Source organism: Lynx rufus, unplaced genomic scaffold, assembly GCF_022079265.1.
Source record: "Lynx rufus isolate CCGP_SWC_20201006 ecotype Redwood Valley unplaced genomic scaffold, mLynRuf1.p SCAF_16, whole genome shotgun sequence".
NCBI classification, from domain to species: domain Eukaryota; kingdom Metazoa; phylum Chordata; class Mammalia; order Carnivora; family Felidae; genus Lynx; species Lynx rufus.
Window position 1 is genome coordinate 21,757,226 of NW_025814830.1, and position 14,754 is coordinate 21,771,979.

At 36.5% G+C, this 14,754-nt stretch overlaps 1 protein-coding gene across 2 annotated transcripts in view; it reads right to left on the bottom strand.

Moving 5' to 3' along the window:
* The window catches only part of ITFG1 (integrin alpha FG-GAP repeat containing 1), a 349,315-nt gene that overhangs the window by 333,142 nt on the left and 1,419 nt on the right, over nucleotides 1-14,754 (bottom strand). For both annotated transcript variants that reach the window (XM_047078354.1, XM_047078355.1), the window contains exons 2-5: nucleotides 13,999-14,071; nucleotides 7,666-7,811; nucleotides 5,554-5,611; nucleotides 4,249-4,323 (exon numbers count right to left, since the gene is read on the bottom strand). In XM_047078354.1, the coding sequence (XP_046934310.1) occupies nucleotides 4,249-4,323; nucleotides 5,554-5,611; nucleotides 7,666-7,811; nucleotides 13,999-14,071 (352 nt within the window). The remainder of the gene's footprint in view (nucleotides 1-4,248; nucleotides 4,324-5,553; nucleotides 5,612-7,665; nucleotides 7,812-13,998; nucleotides 14,072-14,754) is intronic.

Consider the following 14,754-nt stretch of genomic DNA (forward strand, 5'->3'; position numbering starts at 1 on the left):
AAATTCACTTATATACAATACTGCCAACCAATACCTCAAACAAAGCAGTATCATTAATCACCAGAGAATTGTGGGTCATTTGATCCCTGAAAAGGTCTCTGAAAATAAAGCCCCAATCTTGATTTTGGCTCAGGTCATGATCCCAAGGTCGTGATTTTCAGCCGTATGTTGGGCTCCGCGCTGAACATGGAGCCTGCTTAAGATTCTTTCTCTCTCTCCCTCTCCCCTTCTCCCCTGCTTTCTCTCTTTCAAAAAGTTCCTGGTGGGACTCCAGAAAAATAACATTAGGGATCCTTAAGTAACATGCCATTTGAAATAATCACACCATATAAAATTCTGTCATCTCATAAAGCTTTTCACTATTTCTGTGGCTTAATTTTGAAAGGAAAAAGATTTAGATGAGAAACAGTGGGAAAATAAATGAATTTATCTCCAATAAAAAAGCTTCTTTAGGAAAAGAGGAAAGTTAGAAAACTGTTGTACTGATTCTAAGGAAATACCAATATTAAACTAATTTCTCAAGTTCTAATACATTCCATTCAAAAACAATGTTCCAAATATAAACGGTGTATAAGGTGAGAAGGGGTGAAGGCTACTTGGGGAATAAGAGTATTTTCGTATCTGAAAATATGAATCATCTCAAGCTACCTTTTATTGTCAAGATTATGAATACTAATGCTAATTACAAAGTTAAAAGCTGCCTTGATGATCATTTGGTTCCTTTTGTGTTATAAATCTTTAACTTTCATATTTTTTCAAAAAATAGATTTGTAACACAATATCATTTCATTTCATTAAAGACAATTATTTGCAATATTTTCCATAATGCATCAGCAAGCCAACAAAAGGAGCAGCAGTAAAAATGAAGGGGATTAAATAAATCAGTAATTGGTATAAAGTGAGAAAAGATTACATGGAAAAATAGGGATTTATACCTCTTGGATTGAGACCAGCTAACTATATTTAAATAGAAAAAAATATATATTTTTTGGCATTGGAGGAAAATTACTCATCTACATAACAGTTAAAAATGGCTGCTTTCAGTGCCACTAATATTCATTCAAAATTTTTATGCAATCACTTGTGAAGTAAACAGAGTATGGCAAAGTATTTATCACATACCTACATTAATATTCCCAAGTATACAACTTGGGCCTGACCCAGAAATGTGTTTGAACTCAGTACAGGAGTCACAGAATTTGAAAAGACTAATATTACATTTGACTTTGATTAAAATTACAAGTACAAATGTTTTCACTTCAATACTTAATATTCTGAATGTTTTTGCAACATCAGTTTCAAACTCCCTTTTATAGAAAATGCTCAGTGATCATAACCTCACATCATTGCAAAAGCCACCATAACACTTAATGGGTAGGTGTTATTTTTAAGTAATATGACACATGACTACGTTATTTCAAGTCATTATAAAGTGGGGTTGAGACACAAACCAAAACCTCACCTTTGACCATTTAACACAGTTATCTCTGGCACCTCAGTAGATTCAGCATCCTTCCTGTCCCTGTTAGATAGCCCCCACTGTGCCAATGAAAAGGGATTCTTTTGCCTATTACCACTGTCTTCTTAGACAGACCATAGGTACTTTTACTCCAGCCAAATCAGTAATGCTAATTTTACTTGTGGGCAATCTCCTATTCTTATTCCTAACTGGACCAGGTTACAAGCTGTGGGCTTTTCAGCACAATCCTATGGGAGTATTTAGCACTCTATTTAAAGATCATTGCAAATTTCCCACAAAATTAAGGTGCTGGCAAAATTTAATTAAATTTAAGATAATCTTGGGTCTACTGTGCCCATAAAACACAATATTTAAGTTGCAAAAATTAGGTTAGATTTCTTGATAAATAAGATTGGGTTTCCAATCAGAGGTCACATGAAAAGTCCCAAATGTCAATGCTGTGGCTTTTTCACTTATGTACCTGTACATATGTCTGTATTTGTAAAAGTGGTATGGCCTAAATATAATTTTCTTATTTTAGTCACACATTAATGCTTGCTCCCAAAGGGACATATTCAGCTTTCTGTTATCTGAATCATGATATTGCCAGGCTATAGTTATCCTAAAATGCTACTGACAGGAATTCTTTTCTGCCAAGTTATATAATTTCATTCTCTAAACTGGAATTAAAATATCTTGGATACAAACTTGTTACTTATAACACAGTTAGCTATTATTGTTTAATCTGTATGAAAGTTTAAATGAGAAATATCATAAAATACCAGGATATTACTATATTACTCCAGTGTACTAAAGTATGTCAGAATATAATGTCTAAAAAATAAAAGTGAATAAAAGTGAAAGTGAATTCTCCAGGCAGAATAAGTTTTAAAAGCTATCGTTTTTCAGGAAGCGACAGAGAAAAAATGAATGCAGAATTCGGAACAAGTAAATAAGCTATAACACTATCACATGACACTCTAAATAGTTTTCTTGTGGATTAAGTGGAAAATCCATAAACACATTATTAGCTTTCCTTTCTGAATTAATAACAACAGCTGTTAAAAATTTTCAATTTCTAAAGATCAAATGACATATTAAAGGTATTCCAAGTATTTCTTTGACTAAAATAGAAATTACCATGAAACAAAGCAGGCCAGAAGTTACCATCATGTTCTCAATCACATGTATGCCTTTATTTACTTGTGTTTTTAAGTTTTTATTTAAGTAATCTCTATACCTATGTGGGGCTCAAACTCACAACACTGGAATTGCACACTCTTCTGACTGAGCTAGCCAGGCGCCCCCCACAGGTATGCCTTTAAAGAGACTAAATGAAAAAGACAACTTCCTGAATAGTCCCAGCCCAAGGCAAATAAGCTGGGCTTGCCATGGTAGGGGTGGCCTGTGCCTTCCTCCAACCCCACCCACACACAGTTCCCCTAGACAGGGCCACAACAGAACAAGCAAGATCTCCATCCAATTGGTCTCTAGAGCAGGGCTCTCTTCTAACTTATTCAAAGTTTGGGGGAAAGAACAGGTTTCTCATTTAAGATTCACAGTAAGTCCTTCAAAGGTCATTCTCCCTAGCATCAAAACACCCATATTCTTCATTGAAAACCTTCAGAAAGGGGCGCATGGGTGGCTCAGTCGGTTAAGCGTCCGACTTTGGCTCAGGTCATGATCTCGCGGTCCATGAGTTCGAGCCCCACGTTGGGCTCTGTGCTGACCGCTCAGAGCCTGGAGCCTGTTTCAGATTCTGTCTCCCCCTCTCTCTCTGACCCTCCCCCGTTCATGCTCTGTCTCTCTCTGTCTCAAAAATAAATAAACGTTAAAAAAAAATTTAAAAAGAAAACCTTCAGAAAAAGTGATAGGAAATGTAACATTTTCTTCTCATAATACCTTAAATTTTGACAGTTTACTCATCTATGGGCTTATCAACCACAATTCAAAAGGTACATATAAAAATATACAACTTTTCCAAAACACAGAAAGGAAATTTGTTAGATTTCCAAACACTTGGGAAAGACAGAATGATAAAGGTAGTTCTCCACATTCACTGGAAAGTTAAAAAAGTAAATGTGTTCTGTATTCTTAAACTAAATTTTTGGCTTATCAGATACAGAAAAAATTAACCAAGCTGAAGGTACCTCATGAAAAGTATCTTGCTATAAATGTTAAGAGGCCACTTCTATTTAAGTCTAGAGGAATTATATCTTTGAATTGCAAAATTCCAAACAGATTTTCCAAAGAATGGCACACAAGGATAGTGAGAGAATCCCAGCATACATGTCAGTGAAGGATAAAGTATACTTGGAAAAATTTCCAGAGCTCAGAGGAGTGTTTACATTCTTAGGCAATTATTGATTGCTCAGTGAACAAATAAAAGGAAGAAGGAACAGGCTTATCAGTAAAAGGCTCAGAGATAAAATGACTAATGTGGAGAATCCAATCAAGACAGCAGGTATCCATTCTGTTCAAATTAAATCTTTCCTAAAAAACAACGAATGAACATTCAAATTGGGACCTGTAAAGTTTGTATCTCTAATTTCCAGAAGGATAAATGGATTAAGCTGGCTCTACAAAGAGAGCAGTGGCAGATCAAATCCAAAACTGTGTGAGAAAGCTTACATGTCGACCAAATGCCCTTTTAAAAATCTCTAAGAGCATGGATTTCCAATGAGCTACGTTTTTCCCTAATGGTTAAAGCAATCAGTTTACATAGACACATAGTTCCTGTAGCAGCAATAAGTACAATTAATTACATGGTTATAATCATGTTTACTCACCCTCCCAATAATATCTGTGGCTGGCTGGATTCATTTGTAACACCAAATACATCAGGAATTAAATCACCATTGAAGCTGAAAAGAAAACATTAAAAACATTAAGCAGCTATTTCATAAAATTCTCATGTTCCAGCTTTAAAAGGAAAATAACCTTTGGGAGGTGTGGTAGAAATCATAATGCTCACCAGTTTCTGCTATAGTCAATAAAATGTCAGCAAAAGTGTCAGACATGTGTTATTTCTAGGCCAAAGTGTTTGTTATTTATTACTGGACCTCCAGCCCTCTTTAAGCTGGTAGTAGCAATGAGACCTCTGATATACCCTGAGTGATGGCACAGAGCAGAACCTACCACTGACCCACAGTGGACAGACACAAGATGTAAGAAATAAACTTTTGTTGTGGAATCTTAGGGTTGTCTGTAGTTTCTGCATAACCTACCCTATTCTTGAGTGGTAAGAAAACAGTACGTGTTTCAGAATCATGACCCAAACTGTTTAGTTTAGATGGGCTGAGGAGAAATAACCCACAAAAGTAATTCCCAGCTGGTATAAAAATTCATACTGGCCATTGATTATTTCAACAACAATGAAAATATACACAACTATAAATGAAATCAAGCTGAGGGTCTTTATGGATTTATAGTTCAGACTTCTGATTGCCACTGACCTATTGGTATATGATTATTATTTTAATAACTGTATGAAAGGCAACAATGAAAACAAGAATGTGGCTGTACATTACTTTAGCTCTCGAAGTGATCTCTGTGTCATTACCAAAAATTCTGACAGGAATTTGGATTACATTTATCCTGGTACATGAGTGTACTTTGAGGAATAATAACACTAAGGAAGAGCTTTATAAAAAGGATAAGCTGGGGCGCCTGGGTGGCTCAGTTGGTTGAACGGCGGACTTTGGCTCAGGTCATGGTCTTGCGGTCCCTGATTTGAGCCTTGTGTCAGGCTATGTGCTGACAGCTCAGAGCCTGGAGCCTGCTTTGGATTCTGTGTCTCCCTCTGTCTGTACTTCCCCACTCAGCTCTCTCTCAAAAACAAACATTAAAAAAATTGTTTTAATAAATTAAAAAAGGATAAGTTTCTCCTTAATATAGACATCTGTCTAAATTTCTGGAAGAAATCCCATACCATTCATATCTATCAATCAAGCACTAATAGTTTTACCCCCTCTATCACCTTCAAAGGGAGAATGAATTTAGTGTCAATGCCATGTAGCAAAATAGTCTCTTATGTGAGAAATTTTATGTTTTTAAGTTTAAAATCATTCAAACGGTAGCAAGCATATACTTACTCCATAATTAGTGGTTCATCTTGAAAAGTCCTATTGAGTACAGTCATATTGTTAGGATCTGTATAGAAAAAAAAAAAATATATATATATGTATATATATATAAGGCACTTTCTATTATTTTAAATTTTTTAATAAAAAATGTTATTCATTTTTGAGACAGAGAGAGGAGAGAGAGACAGAGACAGAGCATGAGTGGGGGAGGGGCAGAGAGAGAGGGACACAAAGAATCCAAACTAGGCTGCAGTCTCCAAGTCATCAGCACAGAGTCCAACGCAGGGCTTGAACCCATGAACTGTGAGATCATGACCTGAGCTGAAGTTGGACACTTAACTGTCTGAGCCACCCTGGAGCCCCTATGATTTTTGATATCTACACTTGGGGTAAAATATCTGCATTCTTTTCAACGTTCATCTCTAATTAATTCCAACAATTACTATTAACAAGACACTATAAATCTAACAGACATCCAAGTTTGTAAAGACAAAATCCTGGGGTTCATTCTTTTTTTTAAGTTTATTTTGAGAGAGAGAGAGAGAGAGAGAGAGAGAGAGAGAATATGTGGAGCAGGAGCAGAGAGAGAATCACAAGCAGGCATTGCAACGGCAGCAGTGAGCCACCCAGACACCAACGGGGTTCAATCTATAGTTAAAACCATTACAAGAACTTTTTTTTTAGAGGCTGCAATCTAAAAATCTTAGGTTAGGGGCGCCTGGGTGGCGCAGTCGGTTAAGCGTCCGACTTCAGCCAGGTCACGATCTCGCGGTCCGTGAGTTCGAGCCCCGCGTCAGGCTCTGGGCTGATGGCTCAGAGCCTGGAGCCTGTTTCCGATTCTGTGTCTCCCTCTCTCTCTGCCCCTCCCCCGTTCATGCTCTGTCTCTCTCTGTCCCAAAAATAAATAAACGTTGAAAAAAAAAAAATTTTTAAAATAAAAATCTTAGGTGAGTTTTCTTTAAATACAAATTTAGCAGTTGGCAATATGCACAAAACTGCTTGATTCTAAAATATCCATGCTTATGTACACAAAATGCTTTACACATGGTACTATTTCTTCAGATATTTATTGACTGAATTAATTTGAAGTATTGAAACTACTGCTTAAGTTCAAATGTTACCAAAAACACAACTGCATCCCTTCCACCCCACCCTGAAAACTGGCCCCATGAACAAAGTCATCTATTTAGTTATAATTAATTCGTTTTTCAGATAAGTTCTGAAAGTTTAGGGGTGGATATAGTAGACTGACTCTCAATCTCCACTACAACCTTTTTGTGCTTTTCTGTCCTGGGAGGGACTAGAAACCAAAATAGCTATTCTCACGTATCTTTGCATCTGAGATTCTGAATAAGATGTAAGCCTTGACAATCAGATACACTCTGAGTTTTGGAAGTTAGGAATGAAGTGAAAGCTGTGTCTCTGCTATTTCTACCTCAGTGTCTGATCATTGAATTTGTGAGTATCAAGAGGCAGGGTGCAGGGTAACCATCTGGCTGGTGAGGGTCACAGCAGACACAATGTCATCCTAATAGTTATTGTGTAATTGGCCATGTACTGACAGTAGAAAGCCTTCCTTGAAGGCTTTGGGGATCGTTCCTGAAAGGTCAACCTAGAATGTGTTCTTTAGCCATCCCAATAATTCCATAGGCCATAAAAATCCTTTAATAATTCTCTCTCTTCCTTAAGCTAGCAAGAGCAGAGTTTGTTCAACCCCAGACTAGTCCTGGGTTACAAAAGAAAAATAAAAAAATTGACTTTTAAAAAAGTTTTACAATTACTGATTTTTTTTTTTTGTTAAGTTTAAATGTTTATTTTTGAAGAGAGAGAGGGAGGGAGCAGAGGAGGGGCAGAGAGAAAGGGGGACAGAGGATCAGAAGCAGACCAGTAGCGAGCCCAATGTGGGGCTCGAACTCACAACTGAGAGAAAATGACCTGAGCTGAAGTCGGATGCTCAACCAACTGAGCCACCTAGATGCCCCTACAATTACTGACTCTTAAGAACTGCATTGCTGAACTGATTTCAGAACAATATTTTTGTTACATTTACCTAAGAATAAAAGGCATATTCTTCCTTTAATATCCAAAGACACATATTAAGAACTCTTAAAACAAATTCACCTAATGTTTGATTTTGTCCCCAGAAGATAACAGCTCCCAATTCACTGCTGGCATGATTTTTGGGAAGATACGTGAGGAGGACATCCATTTGTGAATCTCCATCATAATCCCCCGGGACTACACTTGTTATCAATGCACTGTGATTCCTATAAGAAACACACATTTTAAGGTATCTAGTCAGTCTATAATAGAAAAGGACAACATCTCTATATCTGTACTACATACAAATATTTTCAATGCAAAATTTAAAGTTTCACATCAATTTTATTCTCATCTTTAATATCTTATTATCCTTCATGTATGTAAGCCTCCTTGGTCTATAAAATAATTCAGGATGAAGGTAGAGCTATCTTAAATAAAAAATCTAAAATATTTCAAAAGAAAGCACAGTTAAAAAAAAAAAAAGCACAGTTTTACATTCATGCACTGCTTAATATAGTCCTTTTACTTAGTTCTTTTGTCAAGGACACCAGTGCACTTGGCTGGCTTGTAAGAAATAGAGGCTCGGGGTGCCTGGGTGGCTCAGTTGGTTAAGCATCCAACTTCACCTCAGTTCATGATCTCACGGCTCAAGGGTTTAAGCCTCGCATCAGGCTCTGTGCTGACAGCTCAGAGCCTGGAGCCTGCTTCAGATTCTGTGTCTCCCTCTCTCTGTCCCTCCCCGGCTTGTGCTCTGTCTCTCTCTCAAAAATAAATAAACTTTAAAAAAAAACTTAAAAAAAAAAAAAAAAAGAAATGGAAGCTCATAATCAATTGTTAAAGCACTGTCACTTTATCAGTTAAAAGGTATTATTTGTGGGGCGCCTGGGTGGCGCAGTCGGTTAAGCGTCTGACTTCAGCCAGGTCACGATCTCGCGGTCCGTGAGTTCGAGCCCCGCGTCGGGCTCTGGGCTGATGGCTCAGAGCCTGGAGCCTGTTTCCGATTCTGTGTCTCTCTCTCTCTCTCTCTGCCCTTCCCCCGTTCATGCTCTGTCTCTCTCTGTCCCAAAAATAAATAAACGTTGAAAAAAAAAATTAAAAAAAGGTATTATTTGTGAAATATTTAATTTTGGATTTTAATGCAGATTTAAATTTTACAGTGAAAATTAATCATTTTATTTCTGAAAGATATTCTATATTCACAATGGAAAATAAGTTCTTTTTACTAAACCTGGCAATATACTATCAAAACACATATACCTAATACTATGTTATTAATAATGAAGTAATTTTGAATTTATTTATATTAACATTGAAAACGTAAAGCATGTCTTGTCATAACGCAGTTTGAATAACCCAACCAAAAAAATAGGCCTTGTGTTCAATTTATATTTAATTCCATTTAGAGCAAATAGCAAGGCAGCAAGTTTTCAAATATATAATTATTTTGAAAATACCCTCAAAGTTCTAAAAATATATATATCAGATTTTATTTAAGATGAAAATGAGAAAAATACTGAAAAGGTTAAATAGGGTGAAGAAAAACAATACTATAGATTTATCATGATGCATCTACCTACTGTGTCCCACACATTACATCAATGCTTAATAGCTATTAATTGATAAGTTTCCAAACCTGAAATAGGTACTGTCATTCTCACTGAATGGACTAGGAAACTGAAGTTTGTAGCAATTAAGTAGCTAAACCTAAAAGCTAATAGCGAACTACTAGTAGCTAGAAATTCAAATTGTGTCAGTCTCTAAAATTGATTTTCATTATGATAAAATCATTTTGGTAATGCCAATTTCCTCAAATAATTCCAATAAAACTTTAACTTTTCCATGAAAAATACCTGGTGTTTAAAAATGATGATATAGCAACCATACACGCTACTATGAGATACAGTAGCAAACTATATCTAATTGTGGAGGCCTCTTCATGTGCATGTGTACATATGTATCCACGATAACACATACTACACATACTTGGCAGTAATACCTGTCTATATATATTCATAATTTGGGGCTAAAAATATTCTGGAATAGATAGAAATATATTACAAAGGATTAGATGGAAATTTAACCTAATCAATGGGTTTTTTTCTTTTTCTTTTTAAATTTTTTAATGTTTGCTTATTTTTGAGAGACAGAGTGCAAGCGGGGTAGGGGCAGAGAGGGAGATACAGAATCTGAAGCAGGCTCCAAGCTCTGAGCTATCTATCAGCACAGAGCCCAACCCGGGGCTCAAACTCACCAACCATGAGATCATGACCTGAGCTGAAGTCGGAAGCTTAACGGACTGAGCCACCCAGGCACCCCAACCTAATCAAGGTTTTATTGCCATAAATACCCAGCTTCTTTATGATTGTAAAAATACAAAGTAGAAGCATTTAAAGATATGAGATTAACTCATGTGTTTATCTTTTCTTCTTTCAAAGAATCCACTAAAATTATATGGAATGAACTTTAAAAACAAAAAAGGTATAGCCCCTCAGAAACAAAGAGATCACGAAGGAAGATATTGATAACGGACTTACAATGGCAAGGAAACTGTAAGCTAAAGTGTCTGAAGGTAAAGTCTTAAGAAGAAAAGCTTTTGGCCCAGAACACCTGAGAGGCTCAGAATTTGCAGTCATCAGAAATTGTGAAATACAAGAGTGATGCAGAAGGCTGAATACAGGTTAAACTGAAAGTCTGTATTGTGAGTGACGGTCCCTTCTCTGTCTCTCTCTCTTAGCAAGACAAGGACCACAGAGTTTATTAATCATGCATTAGAGAGTTAAATTACAGCAGAGGGTAAGGTTTTAGCCATAAGCTAAAAACAGGGGGTTAATGGAAAGTCTACAGAAGGAACAGTTTGACCCTTCCTCCAGCTCTACCCTATTCCTGGACTGCTAGTCAGCCAGGAACATGACCACAGGGCAAGAGACAGGCGACATGTTCAACCATGCAAAGACTTTCCAATTAGCTCTTTATTGCCTTACTCTTAAATATGATACCCCTGCTTTTTGAAGAAAACTATGAATATCAAAGAGAACCAAAAAATAGCAATAAAGAATCTGAACAAAACAGATAGTAAGATGAATAAAGAAACTTCAAATTACACTTGAAGACATAAGAGAAGAACGTATGTCCATAAAACAAAAAGAAACAGCCTGCTTACAAAAGGATAATAAGAGAACAAAGAAAACTTCTTGGAGATAAAAAATATGACAGCTAAAATAAAAAATTCAATAGAAGGCTTAAAATAAAAGTGAGAACACTTCCTAGAAAGGGAAACAAAATGAAATGACAAAAACACAGATAAAATGAAGGAATAAAGGTTGGACTCAGCAGTCCAATAACAAAGTGATAAGAATCTTGATAGAACAAATAAATTACTAAAGAAATAAGAACATTTCAAAAAGCCCCCAAGGATAGAAGCTTCCAGTTTGAAGGGATCCACTTAATACCCAGTATAATAAATAAAAAATAATCTATATCAAGGTACAACATCATGAAATACCAAAACAAAAGGGATAGAGAGACCCTAATAGCTTCCAAAATTAAAAATAAAACAAGTCACATTAGAAGGATTAGAAGAAAGAAAAGCATTGGATTTTAAAATAGCAACCCATGAAGCTAGAAGACTATCGGCCAATGAAATTATTAAGAGTAAAAAAATTGGGGGACATTGAACATACCATACATTCTATCTCAGGAATTTCCTAAAGGATGCATTCCAGTGAAGTAAATGAAGAAGCTAAGAATAAAATGGCACAGGATCCAAGAAAGAGGGATCCAACAAAGAACAGCAAAGGGAAAGTCTCCAAATACTAACCTTGCAGAAGGCTTAAAAATGAACTCTGATTGGGAGAAGTGTATAGGACTCAAAGGGGAAAACAAAATGTACAATAGATATTTGGCCGATATGATGCAACATCTACCAAGAAATTAAGGATATGTACACAGAAAACTATGCAATTGATTGTTTTCAAGTTTATTTATTTTGAGAGGGAGAAAAAAGGAGTGTGAGTGTGCACATGAGCGGGAGAGGGGCAGAAAGAAAAGGAGAGAGAGAAGCCTAAGCAGGCTCCTCCTGTCAGCATGCAGCCCAACTCAGGCCTCCAACCCATGAACAGTGAGATAATGAGCTGAGCTGAAATCAAGAGTCGGAAGCTCGACCAACTGAGCCACCAGGCACCCCTGCAATTGATTTTAAAAAGCAACGATTTACGGCAAGAGGAAAAACGATACAGAAATGAAATACGGGGGTGCCTGGGTGGCTCAGCTGGTTGGGCGTCTGACTTTGACTTGGGTCATGATCTTATGGTCTATGAGTTCGAGCACGTTGGGCTCTGTGCTGACAGCTCAGAGCCTGGAGCCTGCTTCGGATTCTGTGTCTCCCTCTCTCTGTCTACACCTCCCCTGCTCGTGCTCTCTCTCTCTCTCTCTCTCTCAAAAACAAATAAACATTAAAAAAAATTTAAAAAAAATGAAATACTGTATGCTTCTTGGTTCTGAAGTGCACAGAATCTACATGGTCAAAATGTAAACAATGTTTACTGATTTAACTAAAAATATGATATAATGATAATTGAGATGATATAATTTAAAGATGGTAAACCGTCATCTATGCTAACAAAAATCCAAGAGATAAAGATAATTACTAAAGAGATTACAGTGTAAAAGCTTATTTTAAAATACGGAAATAAGCACCAGAAAAAAAATAGCTTAAGTTTTTAAAAGTGGTTGCATCTGAGAAAGGAACAAGGGAGCAGGGGAAGTAAAGAATGAAGGAGAGTTATTTATACTTTGAAAAATATTCTTTTTGGTTTTTGGGTTTTTTTTGAGGGGGGAGGGGCAGGGAGCGAGAGGGAAAGAATCCCATGCAGGCTCTGTGCTGTCAGCACTGAGCCCAAAGCAGGGCTTGAACCCGTGAACCCATGAGATTATGACCTGAGCTGAAACAAAGAATCGGATGCTTAACTGACTGAGCCACCCAGAAGCTCCATATGCTTTGAAAGATATTCTAAATAAATAAAATAAAAACAAGTTTCTAAATTGTAATAGTATAGAAAACAACACTGCATTTGTTAATCAAGAAAAATGAAATGAATTGGGATTTTTTTTTTTAACTTAGTGGAACCCTAGTCCTTTGTAGTTCAAACATTTCTTTCCAAGAAAAATCATTTGTAAGCAAGTCATTTCTTGTATATAATATTTATCTTTCTGTTCCCACTCCAAGCATGCTGCTATCCAGTATGTAGGAAAATTTCTCACTAGGGTTAAGTTTCTGTTTGTCCATTTAAAACTTTCCTTTCAATGTTCTAACTTAAGGCCATCTTTTAAAACATAAGTGTGAGTTTAAATATTGTAGACTCTGGGCAGTTATTAACCCACAAAGGAATTTAAATTTTTTTTAAACCATTTCCTAAGTAACCTCTGATCATTCTGTAAACCAATTCATCCTGCACATGGTTAACAAGTAAATAAACTTAAAATACTGTTGTTGTTTTTTCATCTCTCCTTTAAACAACAACCTATCATTCTCCACTTCTCATGGGATTGGGTTCAAACTCTTTCTGATATTTATGAAGGCTCCTAGTATGCCCTAATCTCATCTTCTTGGTCCAAAACTCTCCAAAGTACACCCTACACTTCTGTTAGGTAAATCTTTCCACCTCCTCTTCACAATATGCTTACTGCCATCTTGTTAATGCTGTGTCGCCAAACTTGAAAGCCCTTACCTAAATTGTACTGAAGGTCACTGAAATTTTGTAACTTTCTGGAAGCTTCCACCTTAGTATGCACTAACTCATTTCTTCTTCCTTGAACCATCCAGCAATCAATCCTTGCTTCTATGTTTCAAAACTGTGCTGGCTCACTACTGAAGATCACTGAGTTTCAGGCAATGCCAGTCATATAAATGAAAGAACTATTATTTGAACATTTAAAGACTTCTGTTTGATTTAAATTCCTTCAAAATAAACCTTAAAAAACTCATCACCTACAAGTCAACAAACAAAAAGAAATTAGAACACCTCTTCCCCAGTGCAAATGAAGCCCCCCCTCACCCTCAATACATAGTTGACCTGACAAGCCTGTGTTCCCATGGGCACACTCAGGATGAGGGACAATCCCCAACACATTCATGAAGGGGTACTATATTGCTAGAGAATGAAGGGTGTTTATGCAGGAACAGATGTGAGCTACTCAAATTTATTAATTTGTTTTCAAAAGTAAATGACTTTTAAACTTTGGTATATTCACTATTTTTCCTAACTAATTACTTGCTACTCACACCTCATAACTAGTGGTTTTGTGTCAACACAGTTAAATAAAATTGATTTCAAAGACAACCCAACTAGCTATTACATATCAATCATTACAGTAATGATTGTTTTTTATAGGAACAGATACATTTGTACTTACTTCAAGGATACTTTTACTTTGGGTTTGAAATAGGGTGCATTCTGGTCTGCCAAAAAGACGATTAAATCATTTCCTAAAAGAAGCGAATGTATGATATTAGAGAAAAGTTTCTAGGTAACACCTCCAATCAGTAGTTACAAAAAGCTTTCTGGGTGCTGTTCTTAACAAAAACACTTTTATTTTACTCTAGTTACTATGCCCTTTCAAGGTGAGTCCTACATGTCTAATGGAATGGAGATACTTAATAGTATATCACAAATTCAATGTTAAAAAAGTAGCAGAGAAATAGGAAGGATAAACAGTTGGTCAAAACAAACTGAAACCAATGGCTTTTTGCCAGGAATCAGATCAGTTGACTTAACCATGTAAAGAACATACCTTTTAATTATAGTATATGTCAAGCCTTGTTTCCCCAAGAACATGACCCCTTATAAGCTGTTTTGTTCATCACACAGATGCATCACACCAAGGACACAGGAACTCCTACTGTAGGTATCTGACTAGTAACAAGGACATGACTGCATACTTAAGAAGAAAAAGATGAATCCTCCAAGACCCTCCTCTTGTGGCTCCTATGGAACCATTCCCCAGGATGGTGCATCTTTGGAACTCATTGGATGCATTCAGGAGGATTCACTGAACAGACTTTTGAAATGGTTTAATTAAACCCAAGCCATCTTTAACGTTAAGAGGAGAGTCTCTGCATCCAGTTTGGATGGAGTAGCTAGGGGTTTGATAGTGTGCACCTTTCTTGCA